The sequence below is a fragment of the Leptidea sinapis genome, chromosome 34 (genome assembly GCF_905404315.1).
Source record: "Leptidea sinapis chromosome 34, ilLepSina1.1, whole genome shotgun sequence".
NCBI lineage: Eukaryota > Metazoa > Arthropoda > Insecta > Lepidoptera > Pieridae > Leptidea > Leptidea sinapis.
The window spans coordinates 4,756,744-4,778,718 of record NC_066298.1 but is presented as its reverse complement, the minus strand read 5'-3'; the positions used below and the strand labels follow the sequence as shown (position 1 = coordinate 4,778,718).

General features: G+C 35.8%; 1 protein-coding gene across 1 annotated transcript in view; it reads left to right on the top strand.

The window, feature by feature from the left end:
- Positions 1 to 21,410, top strand: part of LOC126974916 (zinc finger protein 28) — a 50,865-nt gene extending 29,455 nt beyond the window's left edge. Inside the window, exons 2-6 of the mRNA XM_050822655.1 lie at positions 4,823 to 6,714; positions 7,131 to 7,589; positions 13,681 to 13,782; positions 18,391 to 18,544; positions 19,130 to 21,410. Of these exons, the coding sequence (XP_050678612.1) occupies positions 4,823 to 6,714; positions 7,131 to 7,589; positions 13,681 to 13,782; positions 18,391 to 18,544; positions 19,130 to 19,348 (2,826 nt within the window). The 3' untranslated portion in view covers positions 19,349 to 21,410. The remainder of the gene's footprint in view (positions 1 to 4,822; positions 6,715 to 7,130; positions 7,590 to 13,680; positions 13,783 to 18,390; positions 18,545 to 19,129) is intronic.
- The last annotated feature ends 565 nt before the right edge of the window (positions 21,411 to 21,975 follow it).

Below are 21,975 nucleotides of genomic sequence, written 5' to 3'. Positions count from 1 at the left end.
CTTTGATGTTATCTAGACTTCTCAAACAATAAACGAACGTTGTGTATACGGCATTAAGTTTGACGATAAAACTTGGGCATTGAGTATAAGTTATGTAGGCGAGTCGTGGGTGCAATGTGTCCGTTTGTTGAGCGACGTGAATGGCAGACGAAGGTGACAGGGCGGGGTGAGGCGCGGGGGTGGGGGGAGAGGGCCCGATCGATGCCGGAGTCGTTATCAGGACGATAGCCCGCGATCACGACGTCCGACACCTTAGCTGTGAGCCAGCGATCAGCGTCACCAGCCACGTGGTACAATGACGACCTGGCGAGCATACGACACTCGAGAAAACGACACAAATACAGACATGTTGGCTTGTATGTAATCAAACAACAAGCTCGACAAGTATCGCTGCATTGCTATGAGATACTACAATACTTAGTCTGGCCATAACCTCTGTTACAATTAAAAATAAACTAAATATTACATTTGAATTCGGAACCTGTCATTTTTATATGATTGTTCATTGAGTTTTCTCATTTTGGCGCCAATACATTGTTGCATTTAATATCGCAAGATTATTTTTGCGATATTAAATTGGAGTAACGGATAAAGAGAACCGAATCGCTGTGATTGCATTACACAAAGTAGGTATGGAGCCAAATCCAATTTTAAAACTCTCCATACGCTTGGTATTAGAAAAATGTTTTTGTACCGGGCTATTAAAAGGAACAATGAGATCTCCTCTCTTTGTGACAGAAAAAGACCTGGCCGTCCACGTGGTGGAGGTCAAAGCAGTAAGGGAAAGAATTCGAAGAAATCCTGCACGTAAGCAAACGATTTTATCTGGGGAGATGAAGATGGCACCTAGAACCTGTCGCGTATTTTAAAAGATGACTAAGGACTTGCAGCATATAAGAGACGTACTGGTCATTTCTTAACTGATAATTTAAAAAAGAGTATGGTCTATAATCGAAACAACTACTGTAGCGGTACGCAAAGGGAGGTCACTGAAAAATTTTGTTTCTGGTGAAAAGAGATTTTTACAATTGAGCAACATTTAACAAACAAAATGACCGTATTTATGCTCAAAGCTCTAAGGAAGAACTTCCAAATCAAAATATAACAGGCAACTTAGGCAGGCTATCAGTTATGTCACCACAATGAATCGTTCACTTTGTCAGACAATGTGTTCCAAAGAACAGGTCGATCTGAGGAGGAGTTCAGGAGCCATAAATCAAGGTAAGTGTAAAGTACTGTTATAGCATTCGTATATGTTATTATAGGCTTTGTGAATAAATATTATCGATTTGAACTTGGTATTATACTATTAAATTATTATAACTTTAAAAGATTTTTAGATGCTGTAAGAAATTTAACTTCCTCGCACAAACAAATAAGTAAATAACTAATATATATAAGTTCATAAATGGAAGATCATAATATGGAATCTAAACACCAAAATATTGCAACTATGGACAGTATTTTAAGACAACATCCTTATTATACCTGTTTATGCTTACCCTCTTATTCATAATAGTCTGCTAACTTAAAGCATTGCTAATTCTCACTCTGTCTTCTTCTATTGTTCTAAGTCAGAATGAGTAAAACACTCCTAAGCGGCTGTTTAAAGTTAGCGGACCCTTATGAATAAGGGGGTTAATGTATACCTGCATAGTTTTTTTTTTAACCTATCTCTTGTCAACGAATTTAACCCAGCAACTTCAGCAGTGCTTAACAACTTGTTTATGTCTTATGCAAACTTTATTTATTACAATCTAGACAGATTTGCTAGTTCAACTTTAACGTTGGTGAAAAAGTGCCGTAAAATAAATTAAAAGAAATATCATTGGATGGAAATAAACCATTGAATTCGGGACACAGTGACTGTTACAACCTCTGTAAATATGTATGTACATATATTATGCATGTACATATTATAATGTGATTGTACGTTCGCAGATACACGTGCACGTATAGATTTTTAGAGATGAAAATGAAAACAAGAGAGAAATGGATCAACTTTAGCAGCTGATAAAAATTTATCATTAAGTAATTGGAATCTTTAAATAAAGAACATAAAAAGAACGACAAAATGATTTATACTTAGATTATATTATGATCGCCTGTTTGCCATGTGTCACTGGTCGCGTGTAATTTGTCATCAGTGTGTCAAAGTGTCAGACCACAGTGATGTCAGCCGCGGTGGCAGATGTCAGGGAGTGATGCGTGATGCTCAGCGTGTCATTAGATATAGATATAACTACGAGTCTCTAATAAATACTTTGATCCTTAGGCCTAGGCCGCACTACGGTTAAACCGCAGCGGTTTTTAACCGTGTGAGTTAATGAAACAAGAAAACTATCCAAGCGGCCACACTTGCGGTTTTTTCCCACGACTGATTTTAAAACCGTGAAATGTACAAAATTGTCGCGAAAATAAACTGTCGCAAAATTTGTAATTCATAGAATTTAGTGGCTAGACACGCACTATACGTTTACAGCGGGCGGTTTATTGCGTAGAATATTAGGCCGACCGTCGCAAAGATGTGTCGTGTTGTCGCGCCAATGAAATTATGTGGTCAACGAGTCGGAGTCTGTTTCAAACGCAGATTACGAAAGCTTATCCCAGAATCCCAATTCTGTATCCATGAAGATGATGTATGGTCGCACATTGTGCAAAATTTTAGCGAAGCTGGCTACTCACATCCGACAGTAATTGAAAAAGTTATCTGGGTGTTCTCTATGTATTTCATATGAAAGAAACCTCCAATTTACAACTGCATAAGACCCAATATTTGCAAAATTTTGACGTTGACGTCTTTTTTTCTGATACTTAGTATCAAAGCAAAAATACATTGCTCTTTTGAAATCCATCTGAACTGAAACTGTGAAAATCGTGGATGGTTTCGCGGTTAATGCGCGGTTAACCGCTCTCGGGAAAAAGCCGTAGTGCGGCCTAAGCCTAATTCGATGTAAATCGAACTTGAGTTTGACTTAACTCACTGTAATATATAACGTAGGTACTTTAGTAAAACAACAGAGTCGGAATATATACTTAAGGGAATGTGTAAATGATCTGTCTGTCACACTTTATAAAATCAATATCAGTACCTGGACGACCGAGCCTAGCTCGGATTTTTAAGAAGGTGCAAAACTTGAACAAAAAAAAAACTAATAGGAAATATGGATTCGAACTGGGGGTCTTCTGCTTTCCGGATCACCCAATGTCCCATCTGAGCTATTATAGTCTTGTATATAGTGTCGAAATTTACCTTTGTATTCTAGTATTGTAGCTGTTTCTGATTAAAACACGGATAAAACTACATTTTTTTTAAATTGAAACCTCGCTAGATCGATTTCTCGCCCCCGAAACTACCTGTATACTAAATTTCATTTAAATCGTTGGAGCTGTTTCCGATATTCAGAATATATATATATAAGAATTGCTCGTTTAAAGATATAAGATTCGTGTACATTCTGGAGTGAAAGGTTTATCCGCCATTCGACTTATTTAGTTCACGGAAACGACTTCATTGTAATAACTGTTCGTGATTTATGGTCGCAGCTACTGCAGTACCGAGTACGACAGTCGAGCCACCCTGTCGACGTACCCTGCCGAGTTGTCAACGTAAACAATAATCAAATTCTTTCATAACTCACTCTGTCTGAAGTTAATAGAGTGATAGATAGCGCTATGGAAATACTGGAACGAAACAAAGTTGTGCAGTAATGAGGAACTTGCATATATTTTCTGAACTCACGGCATGCTATGACGGTTGATTTAGATCCAAGCCATTTTTCAACTTCTTCGCTCATTATTATTTGATTTAAACAGCAGAAAGAGACTTCGTTGGAAACTATTTAAATTACTACATTTGAAATAAAGTGCATTTATTAAACGACTTTAGACAATTAGTTATTAAGTTATATTTGACCTCACTTTCAGTGAGTTTTTTAGTTCTAATATATTTTGTTTAGTGATTCCCCCGTGGGAAGCTTCTTTGCACAGGATAATGGTTAACTGGGTATTAAAGCCGCGCTATTTTCTTTCGCAAAGTGATATTACTGGGCTAATAAGTCATAGAACTTAATTATACACGAGTCATAGAACTTAAATATAGACGAGCGCCATTGCGATGCTGTTCAGATTTTTGGGTTCAATCGCGAATCCTGATCCAATCAATTCAGTTGCCGTCAGGTGAACACACAGACAAACCAGGTCTCTTTTTTTCTGATAAAATAATGTTCAAAACACCAAACACGGAACTCATCAATATTTATCGTTCTAAAGATGTGCCGATTATAACTTTAGCCGACTAGCCGATTAGAGATTAAAGATGCCGACTAGTCGGCATTTATTGATACTTATTTTTATTAAAAAAATTATAGAAATGTTTTTTTTTAATTAGTTGAAGTATAATTTAAATTAGGAAACTAATTACAATAGAAAAGTTGCATTTCGAAATGTATAGACTGATTATAAAATAAAAATATCAACAAACAAGGTTTTTATTCATTGTGCTTCCCAACATTAAATTTTATTGACAAATACATACAAAGTAAGAACCCGGATAGTCGGCGTTTTTTGCCGAATAATCGCCGAATAGTGGCCGACTATGATAGTTGTACTAGTCGGTAAAGGCGACTATCCGGCACATTATTTACAATTCTTACCATATGTACCACTTCTTACCACATGAAGCTCAAAGGAATGTGCAATAAAATTAAAACATTGAAATAATTTAATTTATCTATACATCTAAATGATGTTATTAAAGCTTAACCATACAGCGAAATAGACATTTCCCTAAAGATTCTTCAACTCCATATTTTGTTGTCAGATGCTGTCTCCACACGAAGATGACGACGACACCCATCTCTGCATCAAGTGCAATGCGACTGTCATCGGAATTGACAACTACGTAAAACACAGGAAAGAGCGCTGCGGGAAGCTGAAGAATGATAAGTCCCTGGCTTCTATCGACCCACTGGAACCGACATACAGCCTCGGGGCAGATGTGTTTTTCCAATCATTGGAACTCCAGAGCAGTGTCAAGAAATCATCCTCCCTCTCCAGGTTGACTCCTCCTAATCCCATATACAAAACGACGGTAGACACTAAAACAACTCCAGCTATTGCTTCAACTTCACGAGATATACCAAGAATGAGTCCACTAGAAAATAACCTCAGGGGAGAAGATTGGATCGGGGGTCACAGCTTAAAAATAGAAACAAGTGAGGACAATCAAATGAAATTGATAAAAGCTGTAGCCAGCATTAGTGGTGCTGCGAAAAAAGATCCACCATCATCATCTTATATATCTTATACTGATTACAAAGGAGACGATGATTTAGAAGAATCAGATGATACTGAAGACGAGGAGGAAGAGGAACCGTCGCAAAGTGTTAAATGGAAACCACCACCAAACTATACAGGTGGAAAGTGGCGCCCTGATTCGCCAGACCATGATGATTGGGAGCCAGATCCAGATACACACGATCGAGATGATGACTATGACGCACCTCCTCCTAGTCACACAAAAGGGAAATGGGTCCCTGGTGCCCCTGAGAAGACACAGATAATGCAAACTACTATACAATCCAAGGGCTCTGTTCAATATTGGTGTGGACCTTGTAATCGAAGATTAGGCTCCAGAGCTATTTATGATAAACATCTTATGTCTAATTTACACATGCGAAAAGTACTTCCCGAAAATGAATTAGAATTTTCCGGACACTTAGAGCCTATACGAAATGTTACTGAAAAATCACCAGACAAACGAATTAATCGTCCTTCGTTGTTTGTTAATGATAGTATGTACTCACAGACACAGAGAAAACGGCAAAAATCCACTAAACCAAAATGTAATCCCAAGGTTATTAAGCCAAAGAGAAAGAGGAAACACATTTTCGTAAGTTGTTCTGGTTGCAAATCAAGAGTTAGAAGTCATCTAATGGGAAAGCATCTCATATCACATTATCATTTTAGAAAAGCAATTGATATGAAGAGTTTGACGTACAGACAACTTATCTTAGATAACATGGACGCAATAGTTCACCAGTCTCCCTTTCAATGCAGTCCATGCAAATTCTATACTAATTGGCATTCAAATTTTATGCATCATTGGTCCTCTGAAAATCATGAACGTGTTACATCAGCAATGGATGGTCTATACTGGTGCTCCTTCTGTAAATTTGAATGTTCTGCATCGCAGGAAATGCTCGAACACTTGTCAAGTTTGGATCACAGTGAAGTGGTCGCCGTTATAAATAGATCTATGCCTATACTAATCAGAAAGAAGACAATTATACGTTGCGAAACTTGTCATATTTCGTTTCGGTATAATTTTGAGGCGAAACAGCATTGGAAAAAGACTTCCCATGAGTTAGCGTATACTGCTACCGACACTTATCAGGAACTGCACAAATGTCAACACTGTCATCATAAATTTAAATCATCGGTAACGCTTTGCGCTCATTTGAAATCAGAGCACAAAGAGAAAGCATTTCTGTGTCTAGTCTGTTCCAAGGTGTTCAACTCATCAGCCGACGCAAAGCAACATCGGCAGACATCAGAACATCGAATCAGGACGAAGGAAAAGTTGATAGCCCGTGGTCTATGTTCAAAAGATTTACGCAAACGTTGCCCATACTGTCCCCGACAAACCATGCTCAAAAATGTGATTGAACTCCGAGACCATATAAGAAGATTACATCCTAACATACGAAAAAAGTACGTATGCTATAGTAATATTTTTTCTCCACTTCGATGAAAAGCTCGCTTTTAGTCCCTGGTACGAGGAAGCAAAATGCCCGATTCTCTCCCGGCAAGACGACTTATGTCCCTCGTACCAGGGACTAAAAGCGAGCTTTTTCATCCAGGTAGGAAAAAAAATCGTATCGCACCACGAGAGATATGTTCCTCGCATTCGGCTCGGGTGTCAATTTACGCGGGTGAGAATGACCTACTTTTCTCCCTTGTTGCGTAATATACTATTCTGATTTATGATCACATGATACTAATTATGTATGAAATAGTAAAAAAAACTACTTGAAGAAATCAATGTGCATTGAGTACATTTCATAATAATCAAACTTCACATTTATAACGCGAATAACGTGGACATTATTCTACAATTACAATTTCAGGTGCTACAAATGCGGAAAGGCGTTCATTCTATCACAAGAAGTGACTCGGCATATAAGAAGCAATGCTTGTCAATTTGCAGATCCCAATACTGTCAGCACTTCAGCTCTCTGGAGCTGCAGCCAATGTCTGTTCACAACAGATTCCCAAGCAGAATGTTTTTTCCATGAAATCCTTCATAGCGAGCCAATAACACAAATCATTGGCGAAAATAAAGTTCTGAAGTATGCATGTCCTCTCTGTGATAAGGCGTTCAAGAAGAAGTCATTACGGGATCATTTAAAGCAGCACACGTTTGAGAGGCCTTTCGCTTGTTCCCTCTGCGGGGCCAACTTCACGAGACAGAGCAGTTTAAATAATCACCACAAGAGCAAACACGAAATGCCTGCACGTCCGACGGAGACCGAGGTCGCTGCAAAAGAATTTAGATGTCATCAATGTAGGAAGAAGTTTACTGACCGGTAAGTATTAAGGTGCTTTGTAGTATTAGATTAGAGGAGTGTTTATTGAAGTTATACTTCATTAGGCGCGTTATGAAAAAGTGATGAGAGTTAAATTTTAAGATGCGCGCGCATAACAGGGTGAAGTTGGTTCTTAAAATTATTTTGCGATAGGCAAAGGGTTCAAGCCCGTACAGCCGTATTCGTTATTTAATAATTAACTGTCAAAACCGTCGTTGCAAGAATTTTACAATATTGTTCTTTCTACAAACGTAGAATAGCGCGAGGAATAAATAATTTAAAGGATCTTTGCTTAGTTAGGCCAAAGAAGCAGAACTTCTTGCGCGCATACATAAGTACACACACTTTTTTAATACTTGTCCGATTGTTTGTTGACGATAGCTCTGGAGGATTTCATGTTAGTTATGAGCAGCATTAGCTATAAATTGTTAATGATTAACGGAGCAATGCTATATAGATTTATAATAAACTTCTTGAGAGATGTGTCATGTCATAATATTATGAAGTGCCGACATAAGACATCAATGATGTGCACGACACGTGCAGCGGCCGGATACGGCGGCCAAAGTGTCAGCAGTCGGCAATCACACTGCTCACAACTCGTCTACAAAACATCGGGAAACATTCATAATTTGACACGAGCGCTTTGATAGCTGCGCCGGCGCACTGCGACGCCGCTAACGATGACGTTTTTATCCGCAATCCAATAAACATGTCCCCGGGCGGCTTGTATTCCGGGCAGCGTGCGATACAAACAGCGTGCTAGAAGGTATTTTATTGGGTGCACGTGTGTTTTATTCGTGAATCCGCAGGTTTGATTGAGGATGCCAAATTGTTGGCATGTTTTCTAAGACGCCAGAGATGATTTGTCTTGAAATATGGCCGGCCTAGATTTTCTGCATTATTTAACTATAGATAGTAGTTAAATCTTTGGACGACGTGATTATCCTTTTTTACATCTACTAAGGTATACACCATACATCTTAAAGTACGTAATTTATTTTATTTATTTATTTAAGTAAAGGAAATAAACAATATAATATGAACAATCTAAGCAGAGTAAGTACAATCTGCTATAACACCTTCATCAGTAAAGTTTCCAAATTGAAAAGTAACATTTACAAATGTCGGAAGAAAAATAAAATGAAAGAAAACAAAATTACATATTAAAGAAGTGTGTGTGTACTTATGTATGCACGCAAGAAGTTATACTTCTTTGGCCTAACGAAGCAAAAATCATTAAAATGATTTATTCTTCGTGCAATTCTGCGTTTTTAGAAAGAATAATTTTGTAAAAATCTTGCAAAGATGGCTTTGACAGTTAATTAATAAATAATGAATACGGCTGTATGGGCTTGAACCCTTTGCCTGTCCTCATAATGGACGAAGAAACGAAAAAGAATAACGAATGACGCAAACGTCAGAAAATGTAAGGATTCAACTTCAACCTGCTTCTTTGTGTTACAGTGATGCGCGCGCATTTTTTCTCTCATAATTTTTTCATAAGGCGCCTAAAGAACTATAACTTCAAAAATACGTATTTAAAATTTATGTAGATAGTAACTTCACTTATTTATACTAAATTGTAATATAATGTTATTACAATAATATTACTATGCAAAATTCTATTTAATCAAATTTTTTAAATGTTAATTATCATTGAATATTTTTAGAATTATCAAAATCTTCATTTAAACTAATTAAATTTATATTTTCGATAACCAAGTAAAGAATATCGCTTACAATTTTGCTATTCTTCTCCTTATATTTTTTAAAAAATAAGGGACGAGACGAGCAGGACGTTCAGTTCATGGTAATTGATACGCGGTACGCCCCGCCCATTACAATGCACTGCCGCTCAGAATTCTTGAAAAACCCAAAAATTCTGAGCGGCACTACAATTGCGCTCGTCATTAGATGTTAAGTCTCATTTGCCCAGTAATTCCACAAGCTACGGCGCCCTTCAGACCGAAACACATTACTGCTTCACGGCAGAAATAGGCGCTGTTGTGGATTGTGTACCCATAATCTAGCCGGTATCCTGTGCAAAGGAGCCTCCCACTGGTTGAACACCGTCATCGTGCACCAAGTAAAAAGAATATAATAAAATAATAGTATAACCAAGAGCTTAAACAATACATTTAAACGTGCACGACTGTAACTCAATGTAATTATGTTCTATCAAATTTATACTCCTATAACACATGCCAACTTATTAAAATTACTACTGACCTATATATTCCAGAAATTATTAGAATATTATGACATGTTGGAGCATCGAGGACGCGCGGTCTCGTATTTTAGGATTGTGATGAGGTTTTGATATTTGCAATAGATACATGAACACTGGCATAGGGAAAGGTTACACACGGATGCGGGATTCGAACCCGCGACCTTTCTTGTTCCGTGCGAGCGTTCTTTTCACTAACCTGGTCAACCCCAACATTTGCACATTAGGAAATAGACTTGAGATGTCGCCCTTTCAAATCTAAACAATTTGTTATTTTTTTTTAAAGTGATAACCCTCACTTCTGGGATTAATTACACAAATAAATTTTTGTTTTAAAATTTTCTGGTTTTCCGCCTTTGTAATTTTTATTTTCAAATTTAATTTTGTGTAATTAGTCTCAGAAGTGAGGGTTATCACTTTAAAAAATATAACAAATGGTTTCTCTCTTTTGCATATCAATATGCTGCAAATCAGTGACATTAATTGCTATATAGATACAGATATACAGGATGTCCCAAAGTTATGGGACATGAAGGGAAAGTACCTTAAATATCGGAGATTATTTTACTGAAAGAAGACTTTATGTTATTTTTAAAAGTTAGTACTTCTGCATTCAAAGATTTTCTAAAAAATACTTGCCTCGTTTGGGTATTGAACCGACTGAAATGTAAAAAAAAACACCCCTACTTTCATGATGCCAATCGAAATAATGGCCAAAAACTAATAACTCTTCTTAAGTAACATATTATTTTAAAAGAAAGGAACAACGTAAAATGAATGTTTTCCTACTTGGATTTGTACGAATGGACCGATTAGATGGCCGGCCAGATCCCCGGACCTTACACCATTAGATTTCTTCATTTGGGGATACGTGAAAGATATGCTATACAAAAAGCGATACGAGAACGTGGGGAGTTACAAACAGAATTGTGCCATATCATATCAAGTATTCACCATATAATGATAAGAAAATCAACAGCGGACTCATTAAAAGATTGGCGATTTTACGTAAGACAAGAGATTCCCAAACGAGGCAAGTAATTTTTTGAAAATCTTTGAATGCAGAATTACTAACTTTTAAAAATAACATAAAGTCTTCTTTCAGTAAAATAGACTATCTTCGATATTTAATGTACTTTCCCTTCATGTCCCATAACTTTGGGACACCTGTATATGCGCAGACCGGCTGTGATAACATTACACTGACGAAATTCAGAACAAAGTTATATCAGAAATCGTCCAATCCAGCCCCGAGAAGACTCAGGTTCATGGAAGAAAGTCTTCGTTAACACGCCCCTAACTTACCACAGCATGTATAGCCATACTTGGCGTCGATATCTCGAGCGTGTAGTGTTCGCAGTTCCGTTGAACAAGAAGAATGACCTGCCAACCATGTCGTGAAGTGCCCATCCATGGATACGGGTAAAAGTAGTATGGGAAGATCTCTCATAACGTGGCTGATGACAATTCTGAAAGATTTAAATACATTAGGAACTATGGAAATTAACGCCCGTGATCGGGTAGCTTGGCGCCTCATGATGGGTTAAAGGTGGCCTGGCATTACGGGAGCGAAGAACAAGATGAAGATCAGCTCAGTGAACACCTGTCATATATACGACGTAGTACTTTTCTTTAGGCCACCGCCTGAAACTCTTACCAGCACAATTTCAGTCTATTATTAGCTTCATCCATTTTTGGACCTAGAATCGACGATACGATGTTCTTGCCTGATCGGCTAGACCTTTTGATATTGAGTGAGGACTTGGCGTCTATCTTTATCTTTTACCACCATAATATCACATCTAGTGATTGTGAGGTGTGTTCGGAGAAGGAGATGTGGTTTCTGGTAGCAGACTATTACTACCAATTATCACGTAAGAAAGGGAAATATTGTTTATTTTATTAAAAGATTAAATAAATATAACCGTTGTGCACGCAGGAGCGTGCTACTAATGATCAGAGGACTGACAAGTGCCATTGATACAACGACGGACTGTCGTTTTATAAAGAAACACTCCGGGAGTGAATGCAAAAATGAAAACTTAAACATTAACGTTGTGCATTTTTGAATATTTTGGAATGGTTAGGGAATAATTTCGCACGAATTGATTTATTTATCAGTATAAATTTACTAGCATTTATTTGGTTAAACACAATATTCATTTATCATACACAAAAAAATTATAATTTATATTACATAAAAAAAATTAACAATTATTTTACATTTTAAAGTTAATCTCTCAGAAAAATCAACAATTTTCATCCATAATTTCAGCGACTGTCTTACGAATTTTCGATCAGTCCACGTGTCCTGACGCTAGTTTAACATTTTATACCGATCCCAAGAGAAATGCTCAACGCCGCTAAAGAAGTTTTCAAAAATAGTAATCACTACCAATATACAGTCAGTCCTGTATTTCGAAAGTTGGGTCGTAAGCATTGCGACGTGGTAGAGTCATCTGCATCTGGGGTTAGTAGCGCCGCTGACGATCTAAGTTTAGCCATATCTAACGCGATATTGCGATTGTCTTGCATTTAATGCGCTCGGATGCGTTCTCCGGAGCGCGACTTCACCGCCGACAACCGCCGACCTAATGGAGAGCCTGGGGTTCTCTAATCACTTCAACTTGTGCTAACGGCCCCTCGCTAACGGGAAACTAAAGCTGTTATAACACTTACTATGTATAATATTAGGGGTTAAAATATCGAATTACCGTATTGAACTGAAAAACTCAAAAACTGTATCTTCTCTAAACATAGCTATATGAGTGAGACCTGAGAGTTGTACAAAGCATACAAGATTTTATGACGATACGTCACTCGAACAGTTAGCTCAGTTGGGAGAGCACTCGCACGGAACGCGAGAGGTCGTGGGTTCGAGTCCCGCAACATTCATAAAATTCCAAATTTAATTTGTGTCATATTGAGAGCTTGTGTCTAATCAAATCAAATCAAAATCAATTACTCTATTTTCAATGTGTTTAAAGATGGTTTTGTTGACCTTAGATCATTTTATACGCCTATACAGACTATGACAACTGTGAAATCGTCGAAAAAAATTGAGTTTGACTGTTTTTTCTCTCATGTATAGCAATGCACGCACACTAATACAAAGTGACAAATCGCGAGTGTAAAACGTAGCTGGTTACGCACACTAAAGTAATAAACCTAGCCTGTCTTCGTCGGTTGTCTAGCAGCAAGAGGGCTCAATCTAGACGTAAAAATTATCTAAGATATTAAAATACATTAAAAGACGAAAAATCAATAGAAAAGCAATGAATTCATGTTGTACTTTTTAAATCTAGAATGTTCTAGCTGCCATGTCAAAAAAGTTTTACTCTGAAATCTCGCACCAAATAGTTTTTATTTTATTCGAAAGTAGCCAGTAGGTACGCCAAAAAGGCAATTCCTAAACTAAACCGCTATTATGAACTAGTATATATCTTTTTGCATATAATAAAGTACGTGCAAGTAGCACTTTAGACTCAATATGCCTAGAATATCATTCTTTCAGGAGATACTTTCGATCGACCATAGTTTGACTCCTCAACCACCATACCATAGTTTTTCCTTTGGATAAACTGCGAAAAGTACTGAACCGATCGGAATAATACTTATTCTATGATTTGCAGCGTGTTTCGGAGAAGGTTTAAGTAAAGCTATGAGATTGAGTGAGACCTGAGAGTTGAACAAACTATAAAAGATTTTATCAGCGATACGTCACTCGAACGGTTGGCTCAGTTGGAAAGAGCGCTCGCACGGAACGCAAGAGGTCGCGGTTCGAGTCCCGCATCGTTCATAAAATTTTATTTTCAGTTATATTTGTCCAATCTAAGTGTTGTACCTATATTGTTATTTCAGAAAAGAACTGGAGAGCCACGGCCCGTCGTGTCAGATATTAGAACGGGAATGTCCATTTGAGGATTGCACGTTCAAAGGTTCCTCATTGTCGCAACTAATCCGGTGAGTACCTGCTTCGACACTCACCCCCTTATTCATAATAGTCTGCTAACTTAAAGCATTGCTAATTCTCACTCTGTCTTCTTCTATTGACCTAAGTCAGAATAAGAAAAAACACTCCTTAGCGGCTGTTTAAAGATAGCGGACCATTATGAATAAGGGGGTCAGCCAGTCAGTTGTTTTGCCATATAAAGTATGATTCACGCCATAGTTTTATAAGTAATAAAATATTGCCTATATTATAGCCTGTACATCATTTTGTTCTATTGTCAATAGTTTTTGCAGCGCACGCAAAAATAGGTTTTCGATTTTACACCTTGTGTTACAAAATAGCAATTTTATTACGGATCCCTAATTTTGAAAAAAATAAAAAAACAAAAACCTATAGCCTTCCTCGATAAATGGACTACCCAACACTGAAAGAATCATTCAAATCGGACCAGTAGTACCAGAGATTAGCGCGTTCAAACAAACAAACAAACAAACAAACAAACAAACACTGCAGCTTTATAATATTAATTAGTATAGATTATTATATTTTATATTTAAACGATAGATTTTTGTACTTGTATGCCTATAGCTAATAGATCGGGGGAAAAGACATTTCGCATTTAGAATTTACTTGCAGACCCGACAGACGCTGTTCTGTCAATAGAAAAAATTGAAGTATTCGGGAATAATGCATCACTAAACTACCGTTCTTTGTTTGTATTAGGCTAGACATTACGGGAAGGGTCCTATCGCATCAAGCAATCATATGGTGGAATAGTAGATTGATAACCGAGGGTCGAAAGAATCATTTCCCGAGGTATTTAGACGCCCGAGCGCAGCGAGGTCGGCTATAGTCCGAGTAGGAACTTATATTTTTACCCGAGTTAAACACTCTTCTTTTCATTTCGTATATGAGGAAAATAAAACTAGTTATTTAACTAAGCACAGATTAGTATCCCGCCAATTTATGTCGACTATTTAAATTTCAAATATAGAACTTACCGCGTAATTGTTGCGGTTTATTCCGCTCAAAGAAGTTTGCGCTAAGTTCACACTGTCTGTTTAGAAAGTCACATGGCCGTAGCATTTTTTTTAATTAGTTCTTTTTTACATAAAACTCTTCACAGCAGTTCTATTTTCAAAGTTCATTCCGGCCCTTAGGTGGGAAGTAATTTGTATGAGTTTTTCCCTCTCTGTGGAGGGAAGCAGCATTTTCCACCCAATAATCAGATCAAAACAACATTTCTTTCCGAGTATGAGTAATGAGAAAGATCTAACTTATTTAAAATGATAAGGATTAATATCGTATTTGTGTAAACAGCTTTTACTTGCTTTTTTATGTATTAAGGTGGATATAGTATTTTATCCGAGGTAGACATAGTGGAATTTTCTGTAGACCTATATAAGATACACAATCCCACCATACATTATTTTGTTATATCTAAAAGGGTTTACACAGCGTTTTCGTTGAAAGCTCCCAGAACGCATATTTTTTCCGATACCTCCAACAAATATCGTTTTTGTATACAAAAATATACAAAAACCTTAATAAATTATATACTCAAACCTTTCTCAAGAAGCACTCTATCCATGAGTGAAAACAGCATGAAAATAGGTGCCATAGTTTTTGAGTTTATCGCGAACAGACAGACATACGCGGCGGAGAACCTGGTTTTATATGTACCTAATTATGTATAAACTTGTAATAAAATCTCCTTCGCATAAAACTTGTATTCCCATCATTTTAAATATTATATTGTAATTGAAATGATTTGTAGATCGATGGAAATGTAAATCTTGATGTAAAAGAGTGGTAATGAGTTTCTTGCTACTTCTTCTCATTAGCTCAACCCTTTACGAAGTAGCGGTAGATTCAATAAGAAAAATATTTTTTTGACATTCAAAAGTGTCATTTCCGTGACCTACATGAATAAAGTGATTTTGATTTGATTTTATTTCTTTTTCTCTATTTCAAATGAGTGTAACTAATAAAAAATTCGAAACATTTCAAAATTAAATTACAAACATGGAAAATATATATAAATTTGTGCCGTTTATGAACCTAACGCAGTGTCAACATATCAGTAATTGCAACCGCGACATAGAGAAAGAACTGGGAATTGAGCACTAAACTGACTTACAAAAATAAAGATGATTGGGTGCCACACGAGCTCTCTGAAAAAAAAAGCTAACGAATCGTATATTTCTTTATTGAAACTTAATGAAACCGATTTATTTCTGAAGAGTTTGATGTTGATGAAAAGTGGATCACGTACGATAATAACGTCCGAAAATATCATTGTTTAGTCAGACTGCAAGACTGTGGCTAAGCCCGGGCTTACTCACAATAAGGTGATGTTGTATGTATGGTGATATTGTAAAGATGAGTTGTTATTATGAGGTTTTACTGCCAGCTAGGATATCGATATCGATAGCTATATCAAATTCAAATTCAAATATTTTTATTCAAAACAGGATGTGACATCACTTATTGAAAGTCAAAAAAAACTACCACCCATTCCAAAATGAATGCCTCAGACCTGAGAAGAATTAGCGCAACAAACTCAGCGGGCTTTTTTTTTCATCGAATAAATATGTTTATAAAGTAATATTGTACAATTAAACTTATTATTTAATAGCCTGAGGGCGGTCACTCCAATCTGTAGTCTCATTAAGAAAGTCATTTTTGGTATAGTAAACTTTACCGCACAAACGTTTTTTAACAATTCTTTTGAATAACGTAATACTTTTGTTTTGAACATTTTCTGGGATCTTGTTGTAAAAGCATATACATCGCCCCACAAAAGACTTACTAACTCCACTTAGCCGAGTAGTAGGCATCGTCAGTTTATGTCTGTTCCTGGTGTTAACATTATGGTTATGACAGTTTTATCGATTCCGAAATCTCTATTGCCAACTACTGATGAGGTTAAAGCAAGAAGCTGAGAAAAAACTGTTTCACCACGATAACACTAGACCAGACATATCTTTTGCCACTCACGAAAAAAAAGAGTGTGGCGAAGAGTTGTTACATGCATCCTCCATATAGACCTTGCACCTTCAGATTTCTAACTGTTTTGGCCTCTTCAGAATTCGTTTGGCAGTGTCAGGTTAGCACCAAGAGAGGACGACTATAAAACGACTTGTCGCGTTTTTTTATCAGAAATCTCAAAATTTCTACATCAACAAGATGGTTAAAACAAACAACTTTTTATATATTTTTCGTAAGTATCTTCTCTAACGATTTGTTAGAGAATATACCGAATCAAATTTACTACCTGGGGGATTTTGGAGGCGTTGAACCGATCTCTTGACTCTCCTAAAAGAATATTAACCCACGTAGGCACCGGGTGTACTCACTCGTTCTCCCAGACCATTCATGATGAAGCGCCATCTGTCCCTTATTTATTTAACTATTCATCTTAGGCTTTAGCTATTGTTGTGTAGCGAAGGTTTGAAGTCTTCAGGTGTTCGTTGTTCCCGCAAGATGGCGCTTACCAGGAAAATGCAATTTATTTACTCAATATTTAAATAACTCCAATTCTACGCTTATAGATATTTTTGTTATCTTATATCAAACTATCTATATGTTAATTGATTGATGTCTAGTTTAAACATTATGTAAACATAATAAAAATATAGTTTACCTATGTCATAATATTATAAGTCCTAAGACATCCGATTACTCTTATTGCAACTTAGAATTCGTGGCCACGCCCTCTATTTGACGATTCATTTGCTTTTAAAACTCGTCAATACTTTCATAATTTACTATTTTTTTATAAAAGTTTATCAAAAGACATTAGTGTAGAAATATCGGTCTCAAATAGAGCTATAGAGCAGGTGCAGTGATGATCAGAACAGAACTGTGGAGGCCACAAAAATATCTTATTTCTTCTCTTTAAATATATTGTAACACCTGTACCTGTACCCATTATTAATGGCGGCGACGTGGGGCGGGTCGTTACCTTCCCTAAAATATGGTCGAGGGAGGCGATGGCTGGTCCATGCGTCATGCTCGTGAACGGGTGCTGCTCGTGGTTGCTGGATAATCTTGTTACCGGGAGGTCTGCTTGATGTGTTTTTTATTATTATTATTTCAATTTTCTTAAAGTTAAAGTTATTATATATTTTATTTTATGAAATGCTCACATAATGCCTCTATTTATTTACGGTATGTGTGGATTGATGCATCTACTATACTCAATAACTTTTGTGTGTATAAGTATTAATTTACTTTTTTTGACTTACTCGTGTAAGCCTTTCAGTTTTGTGACATTTGAGTATTTTTGTTGCGTCACTTTGCATATATTGTAATTGAAATGATTTGTAAAACAATTAAAATGTAAATCTTGACTTAAAAGAGTGGCAATGAGTTTCTTGCTACTTCTTCTCATTAGCTTAACCCTTTACGAAGTAGCGGTAAATTCAATAAGAAACAATTTTTTTTGACATTCTTAAGTGTCATTTCCGTGACCTACATGAATAAAGTGTTTTTGAATTTGAATTTAATAATAATCTATATGAGGTTTGTTCACTAGTATGCATATACTCAGGAGTCACGCATGAGACAAGCGAGTGGTGATTATTAACTATAAAATGTCTATTACTGTCTTTCAGACATCGAAAAACTCACGGAATAACGAAATACCATGAATGCTTCCAATGCAACTTTAAAACCGATCAAATTAGCCATTTGAAGCGCCATTTAATATGTCACGAGGATGTCAAGCCGTACGGATGCCCGCACTGTGATTTCACCTGTAAAAGCTTAGTAAGTTTTATTAAATAAATAATTTATTGTACTACTTATTCATTACCTACTTATAAACTTGTCTTTTTTTATTTAAGATTTAGTCGTGAATTTGTATTAGGTATTTATTAACGATCATTAATTCACATAGTTTGAATTTATCGAACAACATTGGTGCTCAATTTTTTTTATGACATTAAGGGACGAGACGAGCAGGACGCTCAGCTGATGGTAATTGATATGCCCTACCCATTACAATGCAGTGCTGTTCAGGATTTTTGTCAAACCCAAAAATTCGTTCGTCACCTTGACATAAGATGTTAAGTCTCATTGGCCCAGTAATTTTAATAGATACAGCACCGTTCAGAGCGAAACACAATAATGTTGACAGCTTACACATAATTACGACAGAAATAGTTGTGGTACCCATAATCTAGCCGGCATCCTGTGCAAAGGAGCCTCTACGCGTAACGCGTGTAGACAGTTCCATTAACGTTAGGCAATATGGTGGATATAGAGTAATTATTGAAATGTCAAATGAATATAAATTTAACAACAGAACCACAATGTTATTATAATTAAATATCGTGTATGTTAACTTTACAGGAAAATCTTCGGAAACATGTACTGAAAGGCAAGAAACACCCCGGCTTGTTTTTGTATCAATGCAATCATTGTGTATACAAAAGTAACCTAGCGACCGAGTTGAGAACCCATTACACGAATGTTCATACAGACAAATATAATGCCAAAACAGCTGCAATTGAAGTCAAGAACCATTTAATTGTGAACAATAAGACGGAATCCAATCATTTCCTACAATAGTCATACATCGTGTGGATTGACTAGAAGCCAAATTAGCCAAATCCATTCACGAAACTGGGAGTCATCAATAGATCAAGACACTACTTCAAGGCGGTCTACCGGTACAAGCTTTAGTACTCTATGAGGCGCAGGTTCGGACGCATTATCCTCATCTCTGGTCTGGTGTAGAACGAGTCCTGAGATATGGTAACCCTAGGTGACCCATGAACCCAGATTTTAGGTGTTTTTAGACCCTTATCAGGGTTGGTATTTGCAAATCTCATAAAATGTCAGGATATTTTGAATTTTTAATAAAATACACTATTTGAAAGATGTCTTTAAAGAGTTAAACACTCTAAAAATAATCATACTTTCGTAATAATTGCACAATTAACACTTATTTAAATATTTCAATAAAATACTTACTTTTATATTGTTTTTATAAATAAACTTCACCATAGGTAATTTCATTATACAGGTTGTAATCATTAAGTTAAAATTTGGATACTTCTAGTTTACTTGTGCCTCACACAGTACTAAAGTTTGGACCGTTAGACCGCCTTGAAGAAGTGTCTTGATCTATTGATGGCCTTCATTTTAAAGTTTTTTGATATCTGTAATAGTTACTGAATAATCGCTTTGTCACACTTAACGATTACAGCCTGTATAAAATCATATTGTGGGCTTGCTTTGTGAGAATTTGTTTCATATTTTTGTTGTAATCATGCGTATGTATATTATAACATGGTTCGCCATGCTCGCTAAAATGACATTTCTTGCGGCGTCGTGTAACGAATCGTCAAATATGTGCAACGGAGGTAATGGCTGGTCCATGCGTCAACTCGTGAGCCAGTGCTGCTTGTGGTCGACCTGTTATAGTTAATAAATCATAGGATTTGTTTGATGCGATTACTAATTATGACGGTTATCACGACCATTATTGTCACGAAGCATCCCAACACAAACAGTGTATTCCAACTCTAAAGGTAAATGCATCTTGCAATCATGCAATTTATATTTATACAATTTATTTTTGAAGTGATAACTTCTTATGGGAGGGCACTGTGGGAAGGTAAACCGCTTCGTTACGTTACGCGATACTTCTGTCAGAAAAAAATAATTGAAACATGTTTTAACCGTTATAACTTAATGGCTTTAAAATGGTTTTAAGAAAAAAGTTTCGAATTACTCAGTAATATTTTTTGAAAATATCCCAAGTATAATAATTTATTTATACTTTTGTAACAATTAAATAAAAGTTTTCAGAAATTTTCTTACATTTTCGTTCGTCGTATAATTATTAGGACAGGCAATGGGTTCAAGCCTATGCAGCCATATTCGATTAATAGATATTTAATAATTAATTGTAAAAGCCGTCTATGCAAGATTTTTAGATGACACACATTGTAAAAATTTTGCTTCGGTGCTTATTATAGATACCATAAGCCAATTATTACATTTATAAGATAAAATAATGATACTAACAATATTCATACATAATGATACACATATTAAATAGGCTAGGCTCACTTGTGTTTATATTCCTCCTAACCAGATACTTCCATTACGGATACAGAAACTCTGCGAGTTATTATCGAAATTATTTAATTCTGTATAGATTGGAAACAGGGGCATCCAATTATTGTATTGGAAAAAGAATATTTTTTTTTCTGACGGAAGTAACGCTCAGTAAAAAAGTCAATAATTGAAACAATTTTTTAAACCGTTATTGAAGTAAAAATTTAATTTTATATTTTTAAAAAAATATGTCAAATTGCTCAGTAATATTTTTTTTAAGTCTCCAAGTGTAGAATTTGTTTATTTTTTACTACTTTTGTAATAAATAATAAATAAGTTTTCAGTCTGACATTTGCGACATTGCTTTTGGTTTCTTGGCCCATTATTAGGACAGGCAAAGGGTTTGAGCTCATACAGCCATACATATTAATATTCAATAACAACGTCATATTGATATGTGCTAGTAATAGTTTAACCTTTATCTTCTTATGATCAATTATTTTATTTAATGAGTGAAAATTAAAAATGTGCGAATGGTATTAATTAATTATAAATAGAATATAAAATGAAAATGATAATGAATCAAATAAAATGGCGGAATCCCAGAAACATTTTACTCTTTCAACAATAAATAAGAATAAAAGAGCAAAATGAAGAACCTGATAATAACTTGACCTGTAAAAAGTGTTCATTTTCTGATCAATAATAATATCAAAATATAACATTATATCATTCTTTGTAAAATATATAAAATCTCACTAGATAAAATAATATTAATTGTATTATATATTAATGCAGGCATTTTTTTATTTTAGATAGAGAAAATGCTATGAAAAACATTTCTCAAAAGATGAAGTTATATCATCAGCGTTTCCGAGAAAAAAAAAACAGCAAAATATCTAACAATGCTCCTTAATGAGTGAGTGCTTAGTTGGTAATACGGCTTTATTTAATGTAATATATATCTGTTAATTATTCCTAAATATAATTATTATTAAGTTTTACTTCAATCGCGCGTGAAGATTACACGCACATACTTTTTTTCTGCAAAAAATTCGTTTCACCTGCATTGCAATATAAATTTTTTCAGAGAAACGGTCTAGTTGTCATGATATAATCGGCAATATTCG